The 23,125-nt window shown below is 41.2% G+C and overlaps 1 protein-coding gene across 2 annotated transcripts; it reads right to left on the minus strand.

Annotated features, from left to right (window-relative positions):
- Positions 1 to 1,319: 1,319 nt before the first annotated feature.
- LOC120320294 (mas-related G-protein coupled receptor member H-like) lies at positions 1,320 to 23,114 on the minus strand. Of its 2 annotated transcripts, XM_039369894.1 has the most exons (5): positions 22,622 to 22,721; positions 12,810 to 12,948; positions 10,641 to 10,737; positions 9,340 to 9,400; positions 1,320 to 2,271 (listed from the first exon to the last, which is right to left on the minus strand). In XM_039369894.1, the coding sequence occupies exons 2-5, from the start codon at positions 12,873 to 12,875 to the stop codon at positions 1,362 to 1,364; spliced, it is 1,134 nt and encodes a 377-aa protein (XP_039225828.1). In that variant the 5' UTR covers positions 12,876 to 12,948; positions 22,622 to 22,721; the 3' UTR covers positions 1,320 to 1,361. The 2 variants fall into 2 exon arrangements, with proteins under 2 accessions (XP_039225828.1, XP_039225827.1); XM_039369893.1 differs by lacking the exon at positions 12,810 to 12,948 and having other exon boundaries at positions 22,622 to 23,114.
- Positions 23,115 to 23,125: the final 11 nt, after the last annotated feature.

Genomic DNA, 23,125 nt, shown 5'->3' on the forward strand with positions numbered 1-23,125 from the left:
TATTGAGTTTACATGGTGCCCATCTCACTGGGAAGGTGACTCTGAGGAGCTGGTTAAGCAAATGACTCCAGGAAACATGCAAGCGTCCATTTTATCTTGTTGCTGGTTAGTGTACATTTTTGACCAAATGCATTTTGGTTCTGATTGGTTTAAGTCGATTTGTTCATTAACATCAGACCAACAGCCAACTAAACCCCTACCAACACTGACACAGCAAGCCACTAGAATATAAACTGAGAACAAACCCCACCCCCTTCTAGCGCTGATGATGTTACCTAGTTTGGGTAATGAAATGTCTGCAAGAAACAGCCAAGCTCAGAGAGCACCAAGGACTCATTAGTTCTCCTCCTCCTCCTCCTCCTCCTCCTCCTCCTCCTCCTCCTCCTCCTCCTCCTCCTCCTCCTCTCCACAAATCCTACTTCCTTCTAGCACTGATGACGTTACCTAGTTGGGTCATGAAACGTCTCAAGAAAACAAACAAGCTCAGAGAGCTGTCAACGCTGCAAATACTGTATATTCTTGCTTTGACAATATGCAGAACTGTCTGGTATTTTTGGGGTTAATATAGAGCTTAGAGGGTGGGGGTAAAGCCCGGGAAAGAAAGAGGAAGGAAACCTTTGACCTTCACACTAATTGGATAATGTGATATAGGACAGCTAATTTAGGGAGGGAACATGCTGATAATTTAACCGCTCAGAGGAAGAGAACTTAAAAAGCATAGACTTCGTTATGCCTGTGCCGACATTTTGAAGCAATAAAAGACTTTTAGGGAAATCAATGCCTGGAAGTTCTTTGAAGTGTTTCATTAGCTGGAACCATAACAAGAGCATCAAGATCAAGGACACCCCAGGCCTCTCCTCCTCCTCCTCCTCCTCCTCCTCCTCCTCCTCCTCCTCCTCCTCCTCCTCCTCCTCCTCTCCACAAATCCCACTCCCTTCTAGCACTGATGATGTTATCTAGTTGGGTCATGAAACGTCTGCAAGAAAGCAAGTAAGCTCAGAGAGCAGAAAGGACTCCTCAAACTTTCAAGTTTTTAATGAAGCCTCAAGCTCTTCTATCAAGGGCTTTAGGGACAAAAGCTTGCAAAATTACACATTTGAAAAAATGCCATGCAGCAAGAAGGATTCCTGACAGCAGTTACGTTGGAATAAAAAGGAATGGTATAACACAACCCATTTACTATGAAAGCTCTTCACTTTGAAAATTGCACATACAGTAATATTTCCGGTTTACATTGCTTTGGGGATTAGCTATTCTGTTTGGCAAATTCCGTCAATTTTGTATGTTCGTATTGAGGCTACATACATATCCTTTATGACTTTTTTTTTTAAAAAAAATGACTATACAGTGATAGTGGTTCTTCACAACTGGTCTTCTGTCTTAGTTTCCTGGGCTTCTGGGCTTCCTTGCTCATCCCTGAAGACATTTTCCAGAGCAACCTTGTAAGATGTTCTGGGCTGGTCCTTTTGTCTCTGCTTCCTCCCGACTAAGAAATAAAGGAGGGGGTTGATGCTGCTGTTAAGAGCGGCGCATCCCATCCCGATGGTCATGAGCAGGAGATTATAGGAATCAAAATAGTCAACAACACAAAAGACATTCATTGGGAGAGAAAAAAGGAGGAAGCAAAGAAGAACCAGCAAAATGGTGGTGAGCAGCTTCCTTTGATTGCGTTGTCGTTTAGACCACTTCATGTGAATCCAGAGGGTCACGGTGGACACAATCATGAGAGGCGTACAAAGTAAACCATTCACAGCAAGCTGATAAAGGAAGGGGGAACGTTCAAAGTTCCAGCTCCAGTGCAGAATGAAGTGCGCCGCAGAGAGCAGGAAGGACAGGATCCAGATGAAGCCACAAACCAGGGTGGGCAAATACGGCGGACGATGGTAGCGATGCCAGAGTGGGAAGAAGACGGCCACACATCTATCCAGGCTGATGGCGGTCAGGAGGAACTGGCTGGCGGAATAGGCGAAGGAAAAGAACTCGAAAAATACCAAGAAAAAGACAAACAGAAGGTCAAATTCTTTCTGCAGCGTTAGAACCGTCACAAATATAATGGCAATAACAAGGGAGGTGAGGACCCCGAAATCAGCGATGGAAAGGTTCAGGATGTAAGTGGTAAAAGAATTCCTCTTAATGGAGTAGAGCAGGACATAAATTGTCGCCCCATTGCCCACCAGGCCTAGAGTGCAGATCATGGCGATGAAGATATTGATAATGTTTCGTGTTAATTCATCACCCGCCGTTCCAAAATATTTAGCCCAGCCCTCGTACCTGTTAACAGAAAGAGACCAAAAGAGAATCAGTCCCTGTCTCAGCTCCTGAACTCAACTGCTCAAACAGGCAACTCGCTGAATAGGTTTTTGTGTTAAACTGTCATCCAATGATTGATCATATAAAGAATATTTCTGACATTTTTGTTGTTGTTGTTAGTTGCGAAGTCATGTCCGACCCATCGCGACCCCATCGACAACATTCCTCCAGGCCTTCCTGTCCTCTACCATCTTCTGGAGTCCATTGAAGCTCACGCCTACTGCTTCAGTGACTCCATCCAGCCACCTCATTCTCTGTCGTCCCATTCTTCTACTGCCCTCGATCTTTCCCAGCATTAGGCCCTTCTCCAGTGAGTCCTTCCTTCTCATTAGGTGGCCAAAGTACTTGAGTTTCAACTTCAGGATCTGGCCTTCTAAAGAGCAGTCGGGGTTGATCTCTTCTAGGACTGACCGGTTTGATCGCCTTGCAGAAATATCTAAAATTTTAGATATTTAGATAACCCCAATTTTAGTAGTTTGGAAAGGAGGGTTGACCATTTGAGAATCGCTTGCAGAGGTTTTAAGAATATTCCTAGTAATTTCATCCTCCTCAGATATCCAGATAACAAAAAAGAGACCAAGAGACAATCTGTCCATCTAACAAAAGTGTGTATACATGCAGACAGAAACACATGTAGATACCCGTACATTTTGTGTACTTACACAATCAACACATGCCTGAATTCGGACAGTTGCTGCAGTTAGTAGTGACCCAAACTTCCCACCCCAAAATCCTCAAAATGTATTTCGGTAGAACTCCTTCTGTTCTCCATTATTAGCCATCCTGGCTGAGGGCAGAGTAGGGTTATGAGTTATCTGAACCGACAAAGGACAACACAAAGAATTAGAAAGAAGAACGCAAGGGGTATGTGGGGAGGACAATCAATTTAATATCTGCATTTATATTCTTTGGAGATGAAGGGATCCCAAGTGTGTGTAGGTCACATAATGGGAAACGGATACCGAGAGGAATTGTGCTAGTGTTAGCAGTTAATACAGGATAGAGAGTAATCAATTTGGAAAGAATTTTGAGGTCTTCTAGTCCAACCTCCTAACCCTATACATATTTCAGACAAGTGGCTGTCCAGTTTCTTTTTAAAAGCCTCCAGTGATGGAGCACCCACAACTGGTTAATTGTTCTCACTGTTAGGAAATTTCTCCTTAGTTCTAGGCTGCTTCTCTCCTTGGTTAGTTTCCATCCATTGCTTTTAGTTTTGTCTTCTGGTACTTTAAAAAATAGGTTGACCCCCTCTTCTTTGTGGCAGCCCCTCAAATATTGGAACACTGCTATCATGTCGCCCCTAGTCCTTCTTTTCTCTAGACCAGTAGTTCTCAACTGTGGGTCGGGACCCCATTTGGGGTCGAATGACCATTTCATGGGGGTCGCCAAACCATGCTGTCCACCATTTTGTTCCCTTTTCCTTAGCTGTTCTACTACCTCTTATTGGTGGCCACACCCACTTGGGGGTCACCACAACATAGGGAACTGTATTATGGGGTCACGGCATTAGAAAGGTTGAGAACCACTGCTCTAGAGTAGCCATACCCAATTCTTGTAACTGTTCTTTATATGTTTTAGTCCCCAGGCCCTTAATCACCTCAGTTGTTGTTTGCTCTCTTTTCAAAGTCTCAACTTCTTTTTTATCATGTGGTGACCAAAACTGGATACTGTATTCCAGATGTGGTCTTACTAAGTGTTTATAAAGCAGTGCTAATACTTCATGTGATCTTGATTCTTTCCTCTGTTAATGCAGTCCAGGATTCTGTTGGCTTTTTTGGCTGCTGCAGCACACTGCTGGCTCATATTTAAGTGATTGTTCATTAGGTCCAAGATTCCACTCACAGTTGCTACTATTGAGCCAGGTTTCACCTAATCTATACTTGTACATTTGTTTTTTTTCCTGCCTAAGTGTAAAACTTTACTTTTCTCTACATTGTATTTCATTGTGTTGGATAGGGTCCAGTGTTCAAGTCTGTCACGATCCATTTGGATCCTGAATCTATCTTGCAGATGACTCCAAGCTGGCAGGAATAGCCAATACTCCAGAAGACAGGCTTAGGATACAGGAGGATCTGGACAGACTTGAACACTGGACGCTATCTAACAAAATGAAATTCAATGGTGAAAAACGTAAAGCTCTACATTTAGGCAAGAAAAACCAAATGTACAGGTATAGTACTATAGGGGGTACCTTGCTCAATAGTAGTAACTCTGAGAGGGACCTCGGAGTCCTAGTGGACAATCACTTAAACAGGAGCCAGCCGTGTGCTGCAGCTGCCAAAAAGGCCAACACAGTCCTGGGCTGCATTAACAGAGGGATATAATCAAGAACATGTGAAGTATTAATACCACTTTACAATGCCCTGGTAAGGCCACATTTTGAATACTGCATCCAGTTTTGGTCACCACGATGTAAAAAAGAGGTTGAGACTCTAGAAAGAGTACAGAGAAGAGCAACAAAGATGATCAGGAAACTGGAGGCCAAAACATATAAGGAACAGTTGCTGGAATTGGGTATGTCAGGTTTAATGAAGAGAAGGACGAGGGGGGACATGATAGCTGTGTTCCAATATCTCAGGGGCTGCCACAAAGAAGAGGGAGTCACACCATTTTCCAAAGCGCCTGAAGGTAGGACAAGAAGCAATGGATGGAAACTGACCAAAGAGAGAAGCAACCTAGAACTAAGGAGAAACTTCCTCACAGTTAGAACAATTAACCAGTGGAACAACCTGCCTCCAGAAGCGGCAAATGCTCCAACACTGGAAGTTTTTAAGAAGAGACTGGACAGCCATTTGTCTGAAATGGCATAGAGTTTCCTGCCTGAGCAGGGGGTTGGACTAGATGACCTCCAAGGTCCCTTCCAACTTTATTATTATTATTATTATTATGGTGGATCATCGCACAGTCAGCCAGATGTTCAGACTGGATTTGGCATTTTGTCTACCTATCGAGTCCTTACCCAGGACCTGGGATAGGCAGATGTGGATGTTTGATGGTATTACAGGTATCGTCGCAGGATGGAAGCAGTTCCTAATAAGGCCGCCTTTTGCAATTGACTAATAGCAAATTTGTCAATGCCAATGGTGTTCAAGTGGTGCTCCAGTTGTTTTGGGATTGCACCCAAGGAGCCTATGACTATTGGTACTACCCTTGCTTGCTTTTGCCACAGTCTTTCTATTTCTATTTGTAGGTCTTTGTATTTTGTTATCTTCTCCAGTTCTTTCTCTTCTATTCTGCTGTCTCCAGGCACTGCCACGTCCACTATCCAGACTTTTTTGTCTTTCTTATCGACAATTGTTAAGTCTGGGGTGTTATGTTGCAGGTGCTTGTCTGTTTGAATTCTGAAGTCCCAGAGCAGTTTAATTTTATCATTTTCTATGACTTTCTCTATTTTATGATCCCACCAGTTTTTGCTTACAGGCAAATGATATTTTTTGCAGATCTTCCAATGCACCATTGTTGCTACTTTGTCATGCCGCTGCTTGTAATCAGTCTGTGCAATTTTCTTGCAACAGCTTACCAAGTGGTCCACTGTTTCTTCAGCTTCTTTGCATAGGCGGCACTTACTGTCTGTTGCTGTCTTCTCAATTTTGACTTTGTATGCATTTGTCCTTAAGGCTTGGTCTTGTGCAGCCAGAATTAGTCCCTCGGTCTCTTTCTTCAATTTTCCTGCTCTTAGCCATTGCCAGGTTTTATTATTATCTGCTTTCCCAGCTATTTTTTTAATGTATTGGCCATGTAGTGCTTTGTCTTCCCATGCCTCTATTCTGTTCTTCATTTGGTCTTTCTTGTAGGCCAGTTTGGTCTCTCCAGTAGTTAGTAAGCCTTCCTGATATACTAATTTCAGTGCATCTTCATCATTGTTCTTCAGATATTCTTCCAAAGCCATTTTTTCTTCTTCAACCATCTGATGTACTTGTAGCATTCCACGCCCACCTATTTGCCTTGGTAGATAAAGTCTATCAATGTCACTGCGTGGATGAAGGGCATGATTCATTGTCATTATTTTTCTGGTCTGCCTATCCATTGCTTTTAGTTCTGCTTGAGTCCAGTCCACTATTCCAGCTGTGTACCTAATGACTGGGATTGCCCAGGTTTGATTGCCTTTATGGTATTTCCTCCATTGAGTTTGGATTTTAAGATCTTCTTCACTCTCTTGATGTATTCACCTCTAATCTTTTTCTTGACTTCAGTGTGCTTGATGTTGTCAGCTTGAAGGATACCCAAGTATTTGTAGTACTCTTCCTCATCCAGACTCTTAATGTTATTTTCGTGGGGCATCTTGATTCCTTCAGTTTTCACTATTTTCCTTGTTTGATAGTAAGTGTGGCACATTTGTCCAAGCCAAACTCCATTACAATATCTTGGCTATATATACGGACAGTGTTGAGCAGCGATTCTATTTCAGATGATGTTTTTCCATACAGCTTCAGATCATCCATGTAAAGGAGGTGGGATAGTCTAGCAGATGTTTTTGATGTTTGATAACCATGTCCTGAGTTATTCAGTATTGTTGACAGAGGAAACAGTGCAATAACAAATAGTAATGGTGATAATGAATCTCCTTGAAATATTCCTCTCTTGATATTAACCTCTCCCAGCTCTCTCACCATTGATCTGCAACTGTGTCTTCCATTGTGCCATCGATCTTTGCACAAATTTTCTGATGTTTCTACTGACTCCTGTTATTTCTAGGCACTTGATTATCCAATCATGTGGCAGAGAGTCAAATGCCTTTTTGTAGTCAATCCATGCCACATTCAGGTTGGTCTTCCTTCTCTTGCAGTTTTCCAAGATCATTTTGTCTATTAGGAGTTGATCTTTTGTTCCTCTGCTATTGGGGCGGTTTCCTTTCTGCTCAGGTGGAAAGAGATTGTTTTCAACTAGATGCTGTTGTACTGCATCAGCTACCACACCAGTTAGTAATTTGAAAGTTGTTGGTAAGCAGGTAATTGGCCTGTAGTTACCTGGTGTTGCCCCTTTTGCTGGATTTTTCATTATTAGGTAGGTTTTCCCAGTTGTTAGCCACTTTTCAATTTCTCCTCCTTGTAGTATATTGTTGAACTGCTTGGCAATGAGTGGGTGTATAACAGTTAGATGTTTCAACCAAAACCCATGCAGTTCATCTTCACCTGGTGCTGACCAATTTTTGATTTTCCTTGCTCTTTTTTCTACCATTTTTGTTGTTATTACTAGTTCTTTCATTTCAACTTCTGTTTTATTTGCATCCACCTCTTTTAACCAAGCCGCATCCTTGTTGTATTTCTTTGGGTTATCCCATATCTGCTTCCAGAATTGCACTGTTTCTTCCTTGTCAGGTACTAACTGATTCCTTGCAGTTTCTCCATTGATGGATTGGTAGAAACGTTTCTGATTGGATTGAAATTGGAGGTTTTGCCTATAGTTTGCAATTCGAGCTTCATATCTACTGATTTTCCTGGCTATAGCTGTTATTTGTTGCTTTATTATTTCCAGTGCTTCCTTGATCTTCCTTGTTTCTAAGTGGTATTTCTTGATTAGGTATTCTTTGGTCTTCTTGTTCTTCAGCTTCTTTTCTTTCATCTGTTCTAGCTTGCTTGCATGTGATCTTAACTTGCTGATCTTATTTTCTAGTCTAACCTTCCATTTTTCTGGTGCACTGTTTGTTTGTTTTTCTTTTTGTTGATTTTGCATCCCAGGTATTCTGTTATAACTGCAGCTGTGCTGTACATTAGTTGGTTTGTTTCTTGCAGTGAATTGGTGCTTATACTTGATATTGCAGTATTTGCATCTTTTAATGCTTGTGCTAGCTGTTTCTTTGGAACAAGCTTCAATGCAGGTAGCCTTATTCTGTTGTTTTTGTGCTGTTCTAGATGCTCAGTTATTCTTTGTTTCAATTCTTTTATTTCTTTAGTTAGAGGGTTTTGTTCTTCCTGAGGAAGAGGTGCCTGGTTTCCAAATGAGAACAGTTGTATATCTCTGCTGGATTCCTTCACTGCCAACTCCCCCTGGTTTGCCTCTACATTCTGAATTACTTCTGGTAAGGCTTTGATTTCTTTGCCCTGGGTAAACCTTTGCAGTTCGTCCAATTCTGTTTCTGTGAATACTTTATTTCGTGTTATAAATCGGCGTTGATCTGCTAGTCTCTGTTCTGTTATTTCTGATTCTGGATGTTGTTCTTTCCAGAACTGGTGCATTCGTTTTAGATATCCTCTTCTTGTTGGACTTGATCTGTAGTAACAGATCATTATTTCTTTGTTTTCCATCACTGTGTATCTGCGACGGGTAAACACCTTTTCTTCCAGTAGTTCTGCAGCTGCTGGCCCTGGTTGCTCAGCCAACAGTCCTGAGTCCTGTAACCCATTTTTCACCAGATATCCAGGAACTCCATATCTAGCGCGGACCTTGTTAACCCGGGCGACGTCCGAGCCGGTATGGCATTCTGAAATTTACGTCTCACCATATTTTTTATGGGAGAGACACTCTTTGTCTGACTCCTCTGATGAGACCTGTCCAGTATGGTTGAACCTCTGGCATAGCTCTCATCTTCCTCAGAGTACACAAGCCCCACAACCACGTCAAGGTAGTGCCTTACTGGGGGTCAAGGTAGTGCCTTACTGGGGGGGTAGTGCCTTACTGGGGGTATTATTATTATTATTATTATTATTATTATTATTATTATTATTATTATTGTGCGGTGTTGGCTATTCCTGAATTGAGCAATTTCCGTCCTTTACAAGGGGCTCCCTTTTCAGCAGCTGCAATGGACAGAGCAGGGAAGATAAGATAAGATAAGTTAAGATAAGATAAGATAAGATAAGATAAAATAAGATAAGATAAGATAAGATAAGATAAGATAAGATAACCTTTATTGTCATTTTTTTACTGTGGGCACAACAGCACATATCAAAAATGAAATTTAGTTGCCCGCTCTCAAAGCGAAACACATGACACACACCTAAACATTTTTTTTCTTTTAGAATATTATGAAATAATTGGAAGATTAACTCCATTCTGCAAAGAAAATATTTTGTACCATAATATACTTACTTATCTTGGTGTTCATATCCACTATTATAGATGTCACCACTTCCACTATAGTCCTCATCATCTATGGAAGAAATTATAGTTAAGTCAGGATTATGATCCATAAAAGCAGGCAGCAAAAATCCAAATGTGTTTTAGAAAATTAGAATTTTAGAAAATTATTCCATACAGATTTGCGTCTTTTTGAAGGCAGTCTATATATATACATAATCATTAGCCAACACTCGGTTATTACTTCCTCTCTAAGCTGCCCCAGAATTATTTAATCTGATAATTAATTCAAAAATGTTCATTATGAAAAGGAAAATATTTTTCCCACCCTTCTTTTTTCCTTTATTTTCAGAAATGCTTCTGTGCCTCTTGAATAACACAGAGGGTGACTGCATCCCTTGTGTCTTTCTGGGATGTTGTTGCCTGCAGGATGTGGCAGGTACATATTCTTAAATTCTCCGTAAGTCAGACATGTCAAACACAAGGCCCGCGGGCCGGATGCGGCCCGCAAAGTGGTTTCATGTGGCCCACGAAGCCATCCTGGAAACAGTGAGGGAACGGCCCCCACTGCCTTGGCCCTGGCCCAGGCTGGCCGGGAGCCAATGTACAATTTTGTAGTGGCCATCTATGCTGAAACGGATTCAGTCTTAGTTCCACAAGGCTGTCTAGAAACAGCGAGGAACCAGCCCCTGCTGCATTGCCCCCCCAGGTGCATGCTGGGGAGGTGTCACCCTTTGTGAGGAATGAAGAAATGGACCATGCCTTGGCGCTTGCCTCGGTCCCACCCCCTTCACCAGAGACCCTCAGATCTGTCCCAATCCTGCCCAGGCCCCCACAGGCACCCTTGACACGAACGATGTAGAACTGGCCATGCCCACCCAGTAGGCCACACCCAGTCCATCCATGCCCACCCAGTAGGCTGCACCCACTCCATCCATGCCCATCCAGTAGGCCACACCCATTCCATCCATACCCACCCAGTAGGCCGCACCCACCCTGGCCACACCCACCCGGCCCCCGAAGGCAACCGCAATGCTGACGTGGCCCTCAATGAAATTGAGTTTGACATTCCTGCCATAAGACGTACTTTATGAATGTGTCCCTCAGAAGCCACTTTGTGAATGTATCCATTTAATGTTTTTAAAATGCTGATGCCCCCCTCCTGACCCCAGGAATTGGGGGAACGATGATCTGGTAGAAGAGTTTAAAATTTTGGAATAAGGTGATGAGGTATTATGAACACGTGAGGTTCTGATTCATCAGTAGTCCTCACAAAGGAAAGTGAGATGGTGTAGTTTACGTGCTGTTCCTACCTTTGAAGGAAAGAAATTCATCTCTCATTCTGCAAAATTTGTTCTTTGTCCGTTTGGATAAATTCAGATCAGTGGTTAAGGAGGACAGTCCAGGACACTGCAGTTCAAGGAGAAATACAAAGAGTAAACTCAACTGTGCTTCTGATTGTCCAAATGGCATAATGAATTGTGTTATTGGGAAATTCAGTCATTGTTGGCTCGCTAGCCATACAAAACCAGTGTAGCAGGATAACAGAATAACAGAGTTGGAAGGGACTTTAGAGGTCATCTAATCCAACCCCCTGCTCAGGCAGGAAACCCTATACCATTTCAGACAAATGGCTGTCCAGTCTCTTCTTAAAAACTTCCAGTGTTAGAGCATTCACTACTTCTGGAAGCAGGTTGTTGGTAGAAAGGAAGAGGCTTCTGGAGGCAGGTTGTTCCACTGGTTAATTGTTCTCACTGTCAGGAAATTCCTCCTTAGTTCTAGGTTGCTTCTCTCCTTGATTAGTTTCCATCCGTTGCTTCTTGTCCTGCCTTTGGGTGCTCTGGAGAATAGCTTGACTCCCTTTTCTTTGTGGCAGCCCCTGGGATATTGGAACACAGCTATCATGTCCCCCCTCATCCTTCTCTTCATTAAACATGCCCAATTCCAGCAACTGTTCCTTATATGCTTTAGCCTCCAGTACCCTAATCATCTTTATTGCTCTTCTCTGTAATCTTTCTAGAGTGTCAACATCATTTTTACATTGTGGCGATCAAAATTGCATGCAGTATTCCAAGTATGGCCTTACCAAGGCATTGTAAAGTGGTATTAACACTTCATGTGATCTTGATTCTATCCCTCTGTGTAGAATAGCAAAAGCAGAATTGTGGGTCACTCCAGATTAGACTTGATAAGGGCTGTGGGACACTTGGTCAAGCCTGAACCCCCATTAAAGAGGATTGGCCCTCTGCTTATAATTTAGAGGTACAAGTTGTAAATGCTCTAAGGCTCTCTATAGAGGATACATCAGAAACCTCCACACGGTCTCCAAACAAGTCAGTTCCTGGGAGTCATCGTGAACTAGCAGAAAGTTATTTTCCTCTAACAAATTCTTTGCTAAGGGTATACCTGGCAATCACATACAGCAGTGTTTCCCAAACTTGACAATTTTAAGGCATGAGGACTTCAATTCCCAGAATTCCACAGCCAGCAACGCTGGCTGTGGAATTCTGGGAGTTGAAGTCCACATGCCTTAAAATTGTCAAGTTTGGGAAACACTGACATACAGTATAAAAATTCTTGGTGAGAATCAAGAGATCTCTTTGAGAATCCCAGGAGGTCCAGAAAGTTAGGTTACTTTGAGGAATCCACTTGGGACTGTATTTGATGTAGCTGTGTGGGAAAAGCAGAATTTATTCAGCAAAGGGAACAAATTTTCCCATCAAAGAAAAGAGGAACTGACTTTACAGAATGAGAAAGCGTTTCTACAAATTCTGTGGAAAGGATATGCTGAAAAACTGAATCATAACTTGGAAGGAGAAACAAGAAATACCAAATTGAAAATCAGTCTATGAAGTAATCAGACTATATTTAGAGTCCAAGCCTGAACAGGATTAAAAGACCAGCTTTCAAATGCAATAACTATTAAAAATTCTGTCAGCTGTAGCTCTTGAAAAAAAAAAAATTAAGGGCTTTCACCAACTTGATGAGTTTTCCATTGTTCTTCAAAGATGGGTGTCATTGATTGGCAAGATTAATATCAGTGAGGTAGTTCAAACAACATACCCAAACTATGAATTCTAATACTAATATTAGCATACTAATACTAAACACTAATACTAATCTTTATTGTGAAATTTCCCTTTTCCCATCAAAGCACCAGCAAGACAATACAATAACTAAGGAAAGACATTTTAAAAAGTGAGAGAAAATCTTTTAAAAGGTAGCAGCTAACAATTAAGAGCATGAGAATAGACTTCATAATATATATCTATTAAGATTTATTGGAATTAGAGATCAGAACATTGGTGTCTCACTATCCTGGAAAAAAAAATTGCTGTTAAATTGAGTTCTGTTATTTGCCAGAGGATCCTGTAGGACTTGCTGATCCCATCCTGATGGACTCCAAGTCCTATCCTGAATGCCAGGATACGCTGTAAGTAACAATTACCACAACAGAAATTTGGCTTTTACTACTGACATACCTGGTGTGGATAGGAAGAATCTCCAGAAGAGACCAGCAGATCTTGTTCAGAATCTAAGGATAACATTCCCGTTGGTCTCCACTTGATGTATTAGTTTCTTCTTCAGCAAAAGAGGAATTGAGCTGAACCAATCTGTAGACTTTCTCAGAAAGAGAAAAAGAACTTGTATAATATGAGTCTCTGACTTTGGCAGATTAAAGTGGAATTGCACGCAAGATGCAAAGGAAGCGATTAAAGATAATCAGGCTTTTTTTATCATAGAACACCCAGAACGGAGTTCCAGCACCTTTTTGGGACGAAACTTGTAGGGTAGGCAAGGCGGGTTGTATGACATGTGTGAGTTCCGGCACCTTTTTTTTTTTTTTTTTTTTTTAAAAAAAGAGCACTGAAGATAGCCATTAGGAGTTTTAAGATCATGGGACTGAGATTCGATTCACACGGTTATTTATGGTACAAGAAATGAAAAATTAGTCTAGTGTTTAGGAATCCTCTTGTTAGACATGACATACTTAGAGTGTCAACGCTGTTAACATCGGATATTTTTGCTTTGACAACATATGGAGATGCAACCATTTTCCTTCTGTTTATTTATTTATTTATTTATTTAATTTTATTTATATGCCGCCCAATCCCAAAGCACTCAGGGCGGCGTACAGAGTTAAAACAATCATAAAACCATAAAATAATACAGTCATACCGCGAGTCCGATCATATCCCGCCCCCCCCGGGGGACATCAGCCCCAGGCCTGCCGGAACAGGAGAGTCTTAACGGCTTTCTTAAAGGCCGGCAGGGTGGGAGTAGTTCGAACCTCGGGGGGAAGTTGATTCCACCAGGTCAGAGTCACCACAGAAAAGGCCCTTCCCCGAGGGCCCGCCAGCCGACATTGTCTGGCCGACGGGACCTGAAGGAGGCCCAATCTATGGGACCTCACCGGTCTCTGGGAACTGTGCGGCAGAATGCGGTCCTGTAAGTAACCTGGCCCTATGCCATGAAGGGCTTTAAAGGTGATAACCAACACCTTGAATTGCGTCCGGAGACCCACAGGAAGCCAGTGCAGCTCATGGAGGATAGGTGACACGTGGGCGTACCTTGGCGCGCCCACAATCGCTCTCGCGGCTGCGTTCTGAACCAACTGCAGCCTCCGAACGCCCTTCAAGGGTAGCCCCATGTAGAGCGCGTTACAGTAATCCAGTCTTGAGGTGACAAGGGCATGAGTGACTGTGAGTAAAGCCTCCCGGTCCAAATAAGGCTGCAACTGGTGCACTAGGCGAACCTGTGCAAAGGTCCCCCTGGCCACAGCCGATAGATGTTGTTCCAAATTTAGCTGTGAGTCCAGGAGGACACCCAAGTTGCGTGCCTGCACTGAGGGAGGTAAATTTGCCCCCCCCAGGACTAAGATGGACCATCCAGTTGGCCTTTGGGAGGCAAGACCCAGAGCCACTCGGTCTTGTCAGGTTGAGTCTAAGCCTGTTCACCCCCATCCAGACCCTCACATCTTCCAGGCACCGGCACATCACGTCGACTGCTTCACTGAAAGGACACGGGTGGAGATATATACTTGGGTATCATCCGCGTACTGATGATACCTCACCCCATGTCGCCGAATGATCTCACCCAGCGGTTTCATGTAGATGTTAAAAAGGAGGGGGGACAGGACCGAGCCCTGAGGCACCCCATGATCGAGGCGCCTAGGGGTCGATCTCTGTCCACCCGCTGTTCCTCCTGTTGGGAGGAACTCCCCCATTCGGTCCTTCCAGCTGGGATTCCTCTTGACGGTGCGGCGTGGAAGAAATAGATCGTGAAGCCAGCTACCGGAAAGAGGAATCTCACTTTCCTGATTTGCTGGTCAGTGACTATTGTTGGTTAAATTTCTTGCCTAAAAGGTGTTAATTATCTTTATTGTTGTGTATTTGTTAATCCTGATTGTTGCTAACTGGTTCCTCATTGTGTGTGTCAAGTGTGTGCCGTTTTAGACTTAGGCTGCTGTTGACTCAGGTCAGTTTGTTTGGGGGTTTTTCCAGATCATTCCCTCATTGGAGTGGGGAGGGGGTGTCCAGCTCCCATCACTTCTTATGTTTTAGAGTTAGAGTTAGAATTAGGTGATACTGGGGGGAGGAGGAGGAGAAATGTGCATGGGAGTTTACCAAGACATAACAATACTGAACCTAGTGTGTGAACCAAGGTTATTGAAATAAGAGACGATAAGAATTGGCGGGCTGGAGAACTGGAGGGAAAACCTGCATTTCAAGCTAATTGGAGAATGTGTGATGTATGACTGTTACTTAGAGGATGGAATTGTATTTTGATACTATGTGTTCAGGGTAGGGGAATTCAGATTTCGGCTTCGACCATGTACGTGCCGATGCTATACTACTCGAATAAAGATTCTTTAAGATAAACAATGCCTCGAAGTTCTTTGAAGAGTTTCATTTGTTGGAAGCATGACATAGAGTTTGGAATAGTTACAAAAAAAGGTTATTTCCTAAATTGCCCTTAGAGGTTTTACTACAAGAAGACTTTTTTTTAGAATGGAGATTTTGGAGGGCATAAGCTGATAACTTAACAAATGCTTTTGGATGAAATTGATTTTAGAGACGACATAGAAAAAGAAGGTTTTCGACTTAACAACGGTTTCTTTAGTGACCGTTCAAAGGTGCAACACCACTGGAATATGTGACTTAGGACCATTTTTTTCACACTTACGACCATTGCAGCAATCCTCAGGGTTACGTGATCAAAATGCAGAAGCTCGGCAACTGATTCATCTTTTTTGACGGTGCTAGTCTCTCCGGGTCATGTGACAAGCAAAGTCAATGGGGAAGTCAGATTCGCTTCACAATTGCATTACTAACTTAACAGCCGCACTGATTCACTTAACAACGGTGGGAAGAAAAGTCGTAAAATGGAGCAAAACTCACTTAACAAATGTTTTCATTTAGCAACAAAATCGTGGTCGTAAATGGAGGATTACCTGTGCTCATCACTGGTTTACACGTATGAGCTCCCTGAAACCTCCCTGTAAAGTGTTTTTTTTTAAAAAGTATTTTTACAGGTTAAAAAATAATGGTGCCGATTGTACCAATGTTCATCTTCAAAATTACATTGCAATAACAATTTATAAACCTTTGCAATAATCATTCTTCCATTTCTTGATCTGTACATTTTTTAAAATCCAATTTAAATGTTTCAAAATGTTGAAACATTTAAAAATCAACATATGCCATTATTTCATCCATGTGGTTATTTTTTTATTTTTATTTTTTGGTTATCATCTCCCTTCTAAAAAGGCTCCTTGTAAGGACAATTTAGGAAATAGCCTTATTTTATATCTGTTCCAAACTCTATTCATTTCTTGCACCATAAATAGCTGTGTGAAACGAATCTCAGTTCATGACCTTAAAACTCCTATTGCCTTACGATAGCATCATATCTTTAATCACTTCCTTTGCATCTTGTGTGCAATCACACTTTCAGTTGCAAAACTCAGAGATGCATATGACACAACTTCTTTTTTTGCTTTCTGGGAAAGTCTGCAGAGTCTCTCTCTCTCTCTCTCTCTCTCTCTGTGTGTATGTGTGTGTGTGTGTGTATGCGTCTTCTGTTCTAATAGAAGTATGGCTTCTGTTTTCAGTCATGGCTGCTTCATATCTATACCCTGTTATTATCATGCTTGCTGAAATATATAGTTGTATGTGGTTGCAGCATATATCTGCAGCCTGAAAATCTAGTCTAAAGCCAAACTAGAATGGAATAGAGCTGGAAGGGACCCTGGAGGTCTTCTAGTCCAGCCCCCTGCTCAAGCAGGAGAACCTATACCATCTCAGACAGGTGAATGTCTAGTCTCTTCTTAAAAACCTCCAGTGATGGAACATCCATGATTTCTAAAGGCAAGCTGTTCCACTGGTTAATTGTCCTCAATGTTAGGAAGTTTCTTCTTAATTTCAGGTTGCTTCTCTTTTTGTTCAGTTTCCAACCATGGTTTCTTCTCCTGCCTTCAGGTGCTTTGGAAAATAATTTGGCCCCCTCTTCTTTGTGGCAGCCCCTCAAATACTGAAATACTGCTATCCTGTCTCCCCTATTTTATTAATTTTCCAATTTTACATTTAGATTTAAAAAGCAACATGGTGACTGGGTTAATCAATAAAAACATTATTATTACATTTATCAATAAATTTTTAGCTTATACATACTTTAACTACATTCAATCTTCATAGACAATCCATATCCTGTTATTAATGTTTAGCCAATTTTTAGTTTCTCATCAATATTCCAATTTGACCTTTGATATTTATAATTTTCAAGCCTTAGATAACCAAAATTTCCCTTATCTCAATTCATAACAAAATCTAGTATCCAAAATACACATTTTATCTATTTGAATATAATCTTGTTCTATTTCCTAAAAGTTATCTATTTCCTACCATATTAAATCATCTACTTAACAGTACAATATCCCCTTTAATAAATCAAAACCATTATGTATATTATCTGGGTTAAACAATAAATCAAACATATTCATAATAATTAATTTTCTTTTTCCTTTTAGGTCTAATTTTTAAGTATTAAACAAATAAAAACCTTATTTTCAATTAATTTCCAAGTATTTTAAATCTAATGACCAGAATTCCCATTATCACAACTTCTCCCTTTAACCCTCTAATTAATAATATGAAATCCCCTCTAATAAGTCAAAACCCCAATTTTCTTCAACCTTATTCTGGCTCTCTTCCTTTGCCAACTAGGCTTCCATATCAGTGCTTTTAGATCATCAAATAGATCTCCCTCTATTATTATATATGTTATGTGAAATAAAGGAGACCATTTAATTGCCATTTTTTGGGGAAGGACTAGCCCATTTGTATTTGTTAGATTGTCTCCCTGCTATTCCAATTCCCCATGCTTGCCCTGGTATGTTTGTCTTCCATTCAATCTGTTCTTCTTTCTCAAATTTCTTCTGATTTATATAGAAAGCCATTTCCATTTAAGTGTTGTCACTTCCTTTTCTGGATTTTCCATCAGCTGTATTTGTTGATCAATTGAGTCCTCTGTCTTAATATTTGATTGTCCCACTTCTTCTGTTGTTTTCTGCATTGTTGGTTCTTTGGTTGCAGTCAAAGTTTGGGTTTGTGTATCTTAGCTGGCATCTTGATCTTTTATATTGTCTAATTTTATCACAAGCTAAAAGAATGGTTTCATGTATTGCTTTCAACATGGAAAGAATCTTTTCCTGGTCTTCGTCCATCTCTTTCACGTGTGTATAAATAGTCTTTCTAGTAAAAGTTGTTTATCAAGCAAGATTTTATAATCCAAGGTATTTCAACATCTCATATAGTGACCAATATTCCTCAAATAAAGAGATAGGAAAGCAGTTTATATTCACAGTTCAAGTAGGCCAGTTATGCTGCCTAGCTGTTCTCTTACAGCTAAGTCTCTCACAGGTGGTGCTGAGGTCAGAAAAGTGTTATATAAGATCTGGGCTTCCAGGCAAGTCTCTTTTAGGAAATAAGTTGTAGTACCAAACATCGCCCCCCTTTATGGATTACTGCCTTGTCGTGGCGAAGGGGCTTGTGTAACTCAACAAAGCTATAAGCTATGCCATGCAGGGCCACCCAAGATGGACAGGTCATAGCAGAGAGTTCTGACAAAATGTGATCCACTGGAGAAGGAAATGGCAAACCACTCCAGTATCTTTGCCATGAAAACCCCATGGACAGTACTAAAAGCAAAAAGATATGACGCTGGAAGATGAGCCCCTCAGGTCGGAAGGTGTCCAATATGCTACTGGGGAAGAGCAGAGGGCTAGTACTAGTAGCGCCAGAAAGAATGAAGCGACTGGGCCAAAGCCGAAAGGACGCTCAGCTGTGGATATATCTGGTGGTGAAAGGAAAGTCCGATGCTGTAAAGATTTTTTCTCCATAGGAACCTGGAATGTAAGATCCATGAATCAAGGCAAGCTAGACGTAGTCAAAAAAGAGATGACAAGACTGAACATTGACATCTTAGGAATCAGCGAACTAAAATGGACAGGAATGGGTGAATTTAACTCAGATGACCATCAGGTATACTACTGTGGGCAAGAATCCCTCAGAAGAAATGGAGTAGCCTTCATAGTCAATAAAAGAATAGGAAAAGCAATACTGGGATAAAATCCCCAAAATGACAGAATGATCTCAATTCGAATCCAAGGCAAACCATTCAATATCACAATAATCCAAATCTATGCCCCAACCACTGGTGCTGAAGAGGATGAAATTGACCGGTTATATGAAGCCCTACAGCACCTTATAGAATTAACACCAAAAAATGATGTCCTTATCATCATGGGGGATTGGAATGCTAAGGTAGGAAGCCAAAAGATAACCGGAATAACAGGCAAGTTTGGCCTTGGAGTACAAAATGAAGCAGGACACAGGCTGATAGAATTTTGTCAAGAGAATACGATGGTCATAACAAACACTCTTTTCCAACAACCCAAGAGACGGCTCTATACATGGACATCACCAGACGGTCAACATAGAAATCAGATTGACTATGTGCTCTGCAGCCAAAGATGGAGAAGCTCTATACAGTCAGTAAAAACAAGAACAGGAGCTGACTGTGGCTCAGATCATGAGCTTCTCGTTGCAAAATTTAGGCTTAAATTGAAAAAAGTAGGGAAAAGCACTAGGCCACTCATGTATGAACTAAATCATATTCCTGATGAATATACAGTAGAGGTGACAAATAGATTTAAGGAACTGGATCTGATAGACAGAGTGCCTGACGAACTATGGATGGAAGTTCGCAACATTGTACAAGAGGTAGCAACTAAAACCATCCCAAAGAAAAAAAAATGCAAGAAAGCAAAATGGCTGTCTGAGGAAGCTTTGCAAATAGCTGAGGAAAGAAGGGAAGCGAAAGGCAAAGGAGAAAAAGAAAGATACACCCAATTGAATGCAGAATTCCAGAGAGTAGCTAGAAGAGATAAAAATGCCTTCTTAAATGAACAGTGCAAAGAAATAGAAGAAAACAACAGAACAGGGAGGACCAGAGATCTCTTCAAGAAAATTGGAGATATGAAGGGAACATTTCATGCAAAGATGGGCATGATAAAGGACCAAAATGACAGAGACCTAACAGAGGCAGAAGAGATTAAGAAGAGATGGCAAAACTACACAGAAGAAATATACAAGAATGAGCTTAACATCCCAGATAACCACAATGAGATGGTCACTGACCTCAAACCAGACATCCTAGAATGTGAAGTGAAATGGGCCTTAGAAAATCTGAGCAACAACAAAGCTAGTGGAGGTGACAGTATTCCAGCTGAGCTATTCAAAATCTTAAAAGACGATGTAGTAAAAGTGCTACACTCAATTTGCCAGCAAATTTGGAAAACTCAACAGTGGCCACAGGATTGGAAAAGATCAGTTTATATTCCAATTCCAAAGAAAGGCAATGCCAAAGAATGTTCAAACTATCGCACCATTGCACTCATTTCACATGCTAGTAAAGTTATGCTTAAAGCCCTACAAGCTAGACTCCAGCAGTATGTGGATCGAGAACTACCGGAAGTACAGGCAGGATTTCGAAGAGGCAGAGGAACTAGAGATCAAACATACGCTGGATCATGGAGAAAGCTAGGGAGTTCCAGAAAAACATCTACCTCTGCTTCATTGACTATGTTAAAGCCTTTGATTGTGTGGATCACAACAAATTGTGGCAAGTTCTTAAAGAGATGGGAATACCAAACCATCTTATTTGTCTCTTGAGAAACCTATATGTGGGTCAAGAAGCAACAGTGAGAACTGGACACGGAACCACTGATTGGTTCAAAATTGGAAAAGGAGTCCGGCAAGGCTGTATACTGTCGCCCTGCCTATTTAACTTATATGCAGAGCACATCATGAGAAAGGCAGGGCTAGATGAATCAAAAATTGGAATTAAGATTGCCAGGAGAAATATCAACAACCTAAGATATGCAGATGATACCACTTTAATGGCAGAAAGTGAAGAGGAACTAAAGAGCCTCTTGATGTGGGTGAAGAAGGAGAGTGCAAAAGTTGGCTTGAAACTCAACATTAAGAAACCCAAAATCATGGCATCCGGCCCTCTCAATTCCTGGCAAATAGATGGGGAAGAAATGGAGGTAGTGACAGATTTTATTTTTCTGGGCTCAAAGATCACCTCAGATGGGGACTGCAGCCAAGAAATTAAAAGACGCTTGCTCCTGTGGAGGAAAGCTATGGCAAATCTAAACAGCATTCTAAAAAGCAGAGACATCACCCTGCCAACAAAAGTGCGTATAGTCCAGGCCATGGTTTTCCCAGTTGCAATGTATGGCTGTGAAAGTTGGACCCTAAGAAAGGCTGAGTGCCAAAGAATTGAGGCCTTTGAACTATGTTGCTGGAGAAGACTCCTGCGAATCCCTTGGACTGCAAGGCGTTCAAACCGGTCAGTCCTAGAAGAGATCAACCCCGACTGCTCTTTAGAAGGCCAGATCCTGAAGTTGAAACTCAAATACTTTAGCCACCTAATGAGAAGGAAGGACTCCCTGGAGAAGAGCCTAATGCTGGGAAAGATTGAGGGCAATAGAAGAAAGGGACGACAGAGAATGAGATGGCTGGATGGAGTCACCGAAGCAGTAGGTGTGAACTTAAATGGACTCCAGAAGATGGTAGAGGACAGGAAGGCCTGGAGGAACGTTGTCCATGGGGTTGCGATGGGTTGGACACGACTTCGGAATTAACAACAATAACAACCAAACATCGCCAAAAGATGTCACCAATGCCATTTAAGTTTTTTTGAGTTTAAAATTTTTATAGTCCTTTTTTCAAATTTTATTTCTTTTTTGTAGATAAAGTGTCTCGAAGAGTCATGATCCATCTGCTGGGAATAACTAAGCATAATAATAATAATAAAGTTGGAAGGGATCTTGGAGGTCATCTAGTCCAACCCCTTGCTCAGACAGGAAACCCTATACTATTTCAGACAAATGGCTGTCCAGTCTCTTCTTAAAAACCTCCATTGTTGGAGCATTCACCACTTCTGGAGACAGGTTGCTCCACTGGTTAATTGTTCTAACTGTCAGAAAATTTCTCCTTAGTTCTCGGTTGCTTCTCTCCTTGATTCTCCAGGCGCCTTGGAGAATAGCTTGACTCCCTCTTCTTTGGGGCAGCCCCTGAGATATTGGAACACTGCTATCATGTCCCCCCTTGTCCTTCTCTTCATTAAACTAGACATACCCAATTCCAGCAACCGTTTCTTGTATGTTTTAGCCTCCAGTCCCCTAAATTAACTATCAAATTGTCAAGTGGAGGAAGTCAAGAACAACACAACTAGTTGCTCAGAAGAGTTTCTTTATTGTTGTTTGCCAATAGACAGGAATCTTGTCAGACTAAAGCACACTCTGCATACCTATGAGATAAATCCTATGAAGGTTTAAGGGAGGATCCCTTCTCAGCCTCTTCCTTTCTACCAACAACCTGCTTCCAGAAGTAGTGAATGCTCCAACACTGGAAGTTTTTAAGAAGAGACTGGTCAGCCATTTGTCTGAAATGGCATAGAGTTTCCTGCCTGAGCAGGGGGTTGGACTAGATGACCTCCAATGTCCCTTCCAACTTTATTATTATTATAATTATTATAATACTCTACCCAACTATTTAACTGATTTTTTTTTAAATAACTGGTCATTTGTGATGGATAACCTTTCATAAGAAATCATACTATCAAATCCTTGCAATTTCTGAGACTTATTCTGAATTGAGATTTATATATATATATATATATAACAGCTACCATAATGACAGTTCTCTCTTTGCTAAGGACATACCTGGTGGTGATGCACAAGAATAGATCTCTTTGAGAATCTGAAGCAGTTCAGAAAGCTAGATTTCTTTGATGAATCCAGTTTGGTCTGCATTTGATGTGAGCACGCAGAATTTATTCAGCATCAGAAAAGAAAAGAGGAACATCCTTAACATTTTGCAATAGTCATGGGAAGGGAGGGTGTTCTCTAGAAATGTTTTGTGAAATCGTAATCATAATTTGGAAGGAGAACCAAAACTCAGCCCTGTTTATATCTTCTGTAAGACTGAGAAAACCCATAAAAGTGAATCCGAAACCTGTTTCATCCTTTGTTTGCAAACATGAGTTATTTTTGAAATTATTAAATGAAAATTAAAGCCAATTTAATGGATGGATGGATGGATGGATGGATGGATGGATGGATGGATGGATGGATAAATAGCTTTATGTCTTTCTATAAGTTGTGAGGTTCATTAGAAGATTGAACAATGCTGGTATTGATATTGATTAGCATGTGTTCTTGAGGTTA

The sequence above is a fragment of the Crotalus tigris genome, unplaced genomic scaffold (assembly GCF_016545835.1).
Source record: "Crotalus tigris isolate CLP2741 ecotype Arizona unplaced genomic scaffold, ASM1654583v1 scf7180000021296.432647, whole genome shotgun sequence".
Classification (NCBI taxonomy): Eukaryota; Metazoa; Chordata; class Lepidosauria; order Squamata; family Viperidae; genus Crotalus; species Crotalus tigris.

Coding starts and splice junctions, on each gene's coding strand:
- LOC120320294 (XM_039369893.1), bottom strand. CDS start 22,711: ATGCAGACCAAACTGGATTCATCAAAGAAATCTAGCTTTCTGAACTGC. Junction 10,738..22,621: donor TTCTTGTGCATCACCACCAG/GTATGTCCTTAG, acceptor CTTGAACTGCAG/TGTCCTGGACTGTCCTCCTT. Junction 9,401..10,640: donor TGAATTTCTTTCCTTCAAAG/GTAGGAACAGCA, acceptor TTTCTTCCATAG/ATGATGAGGACTATAGTGGA.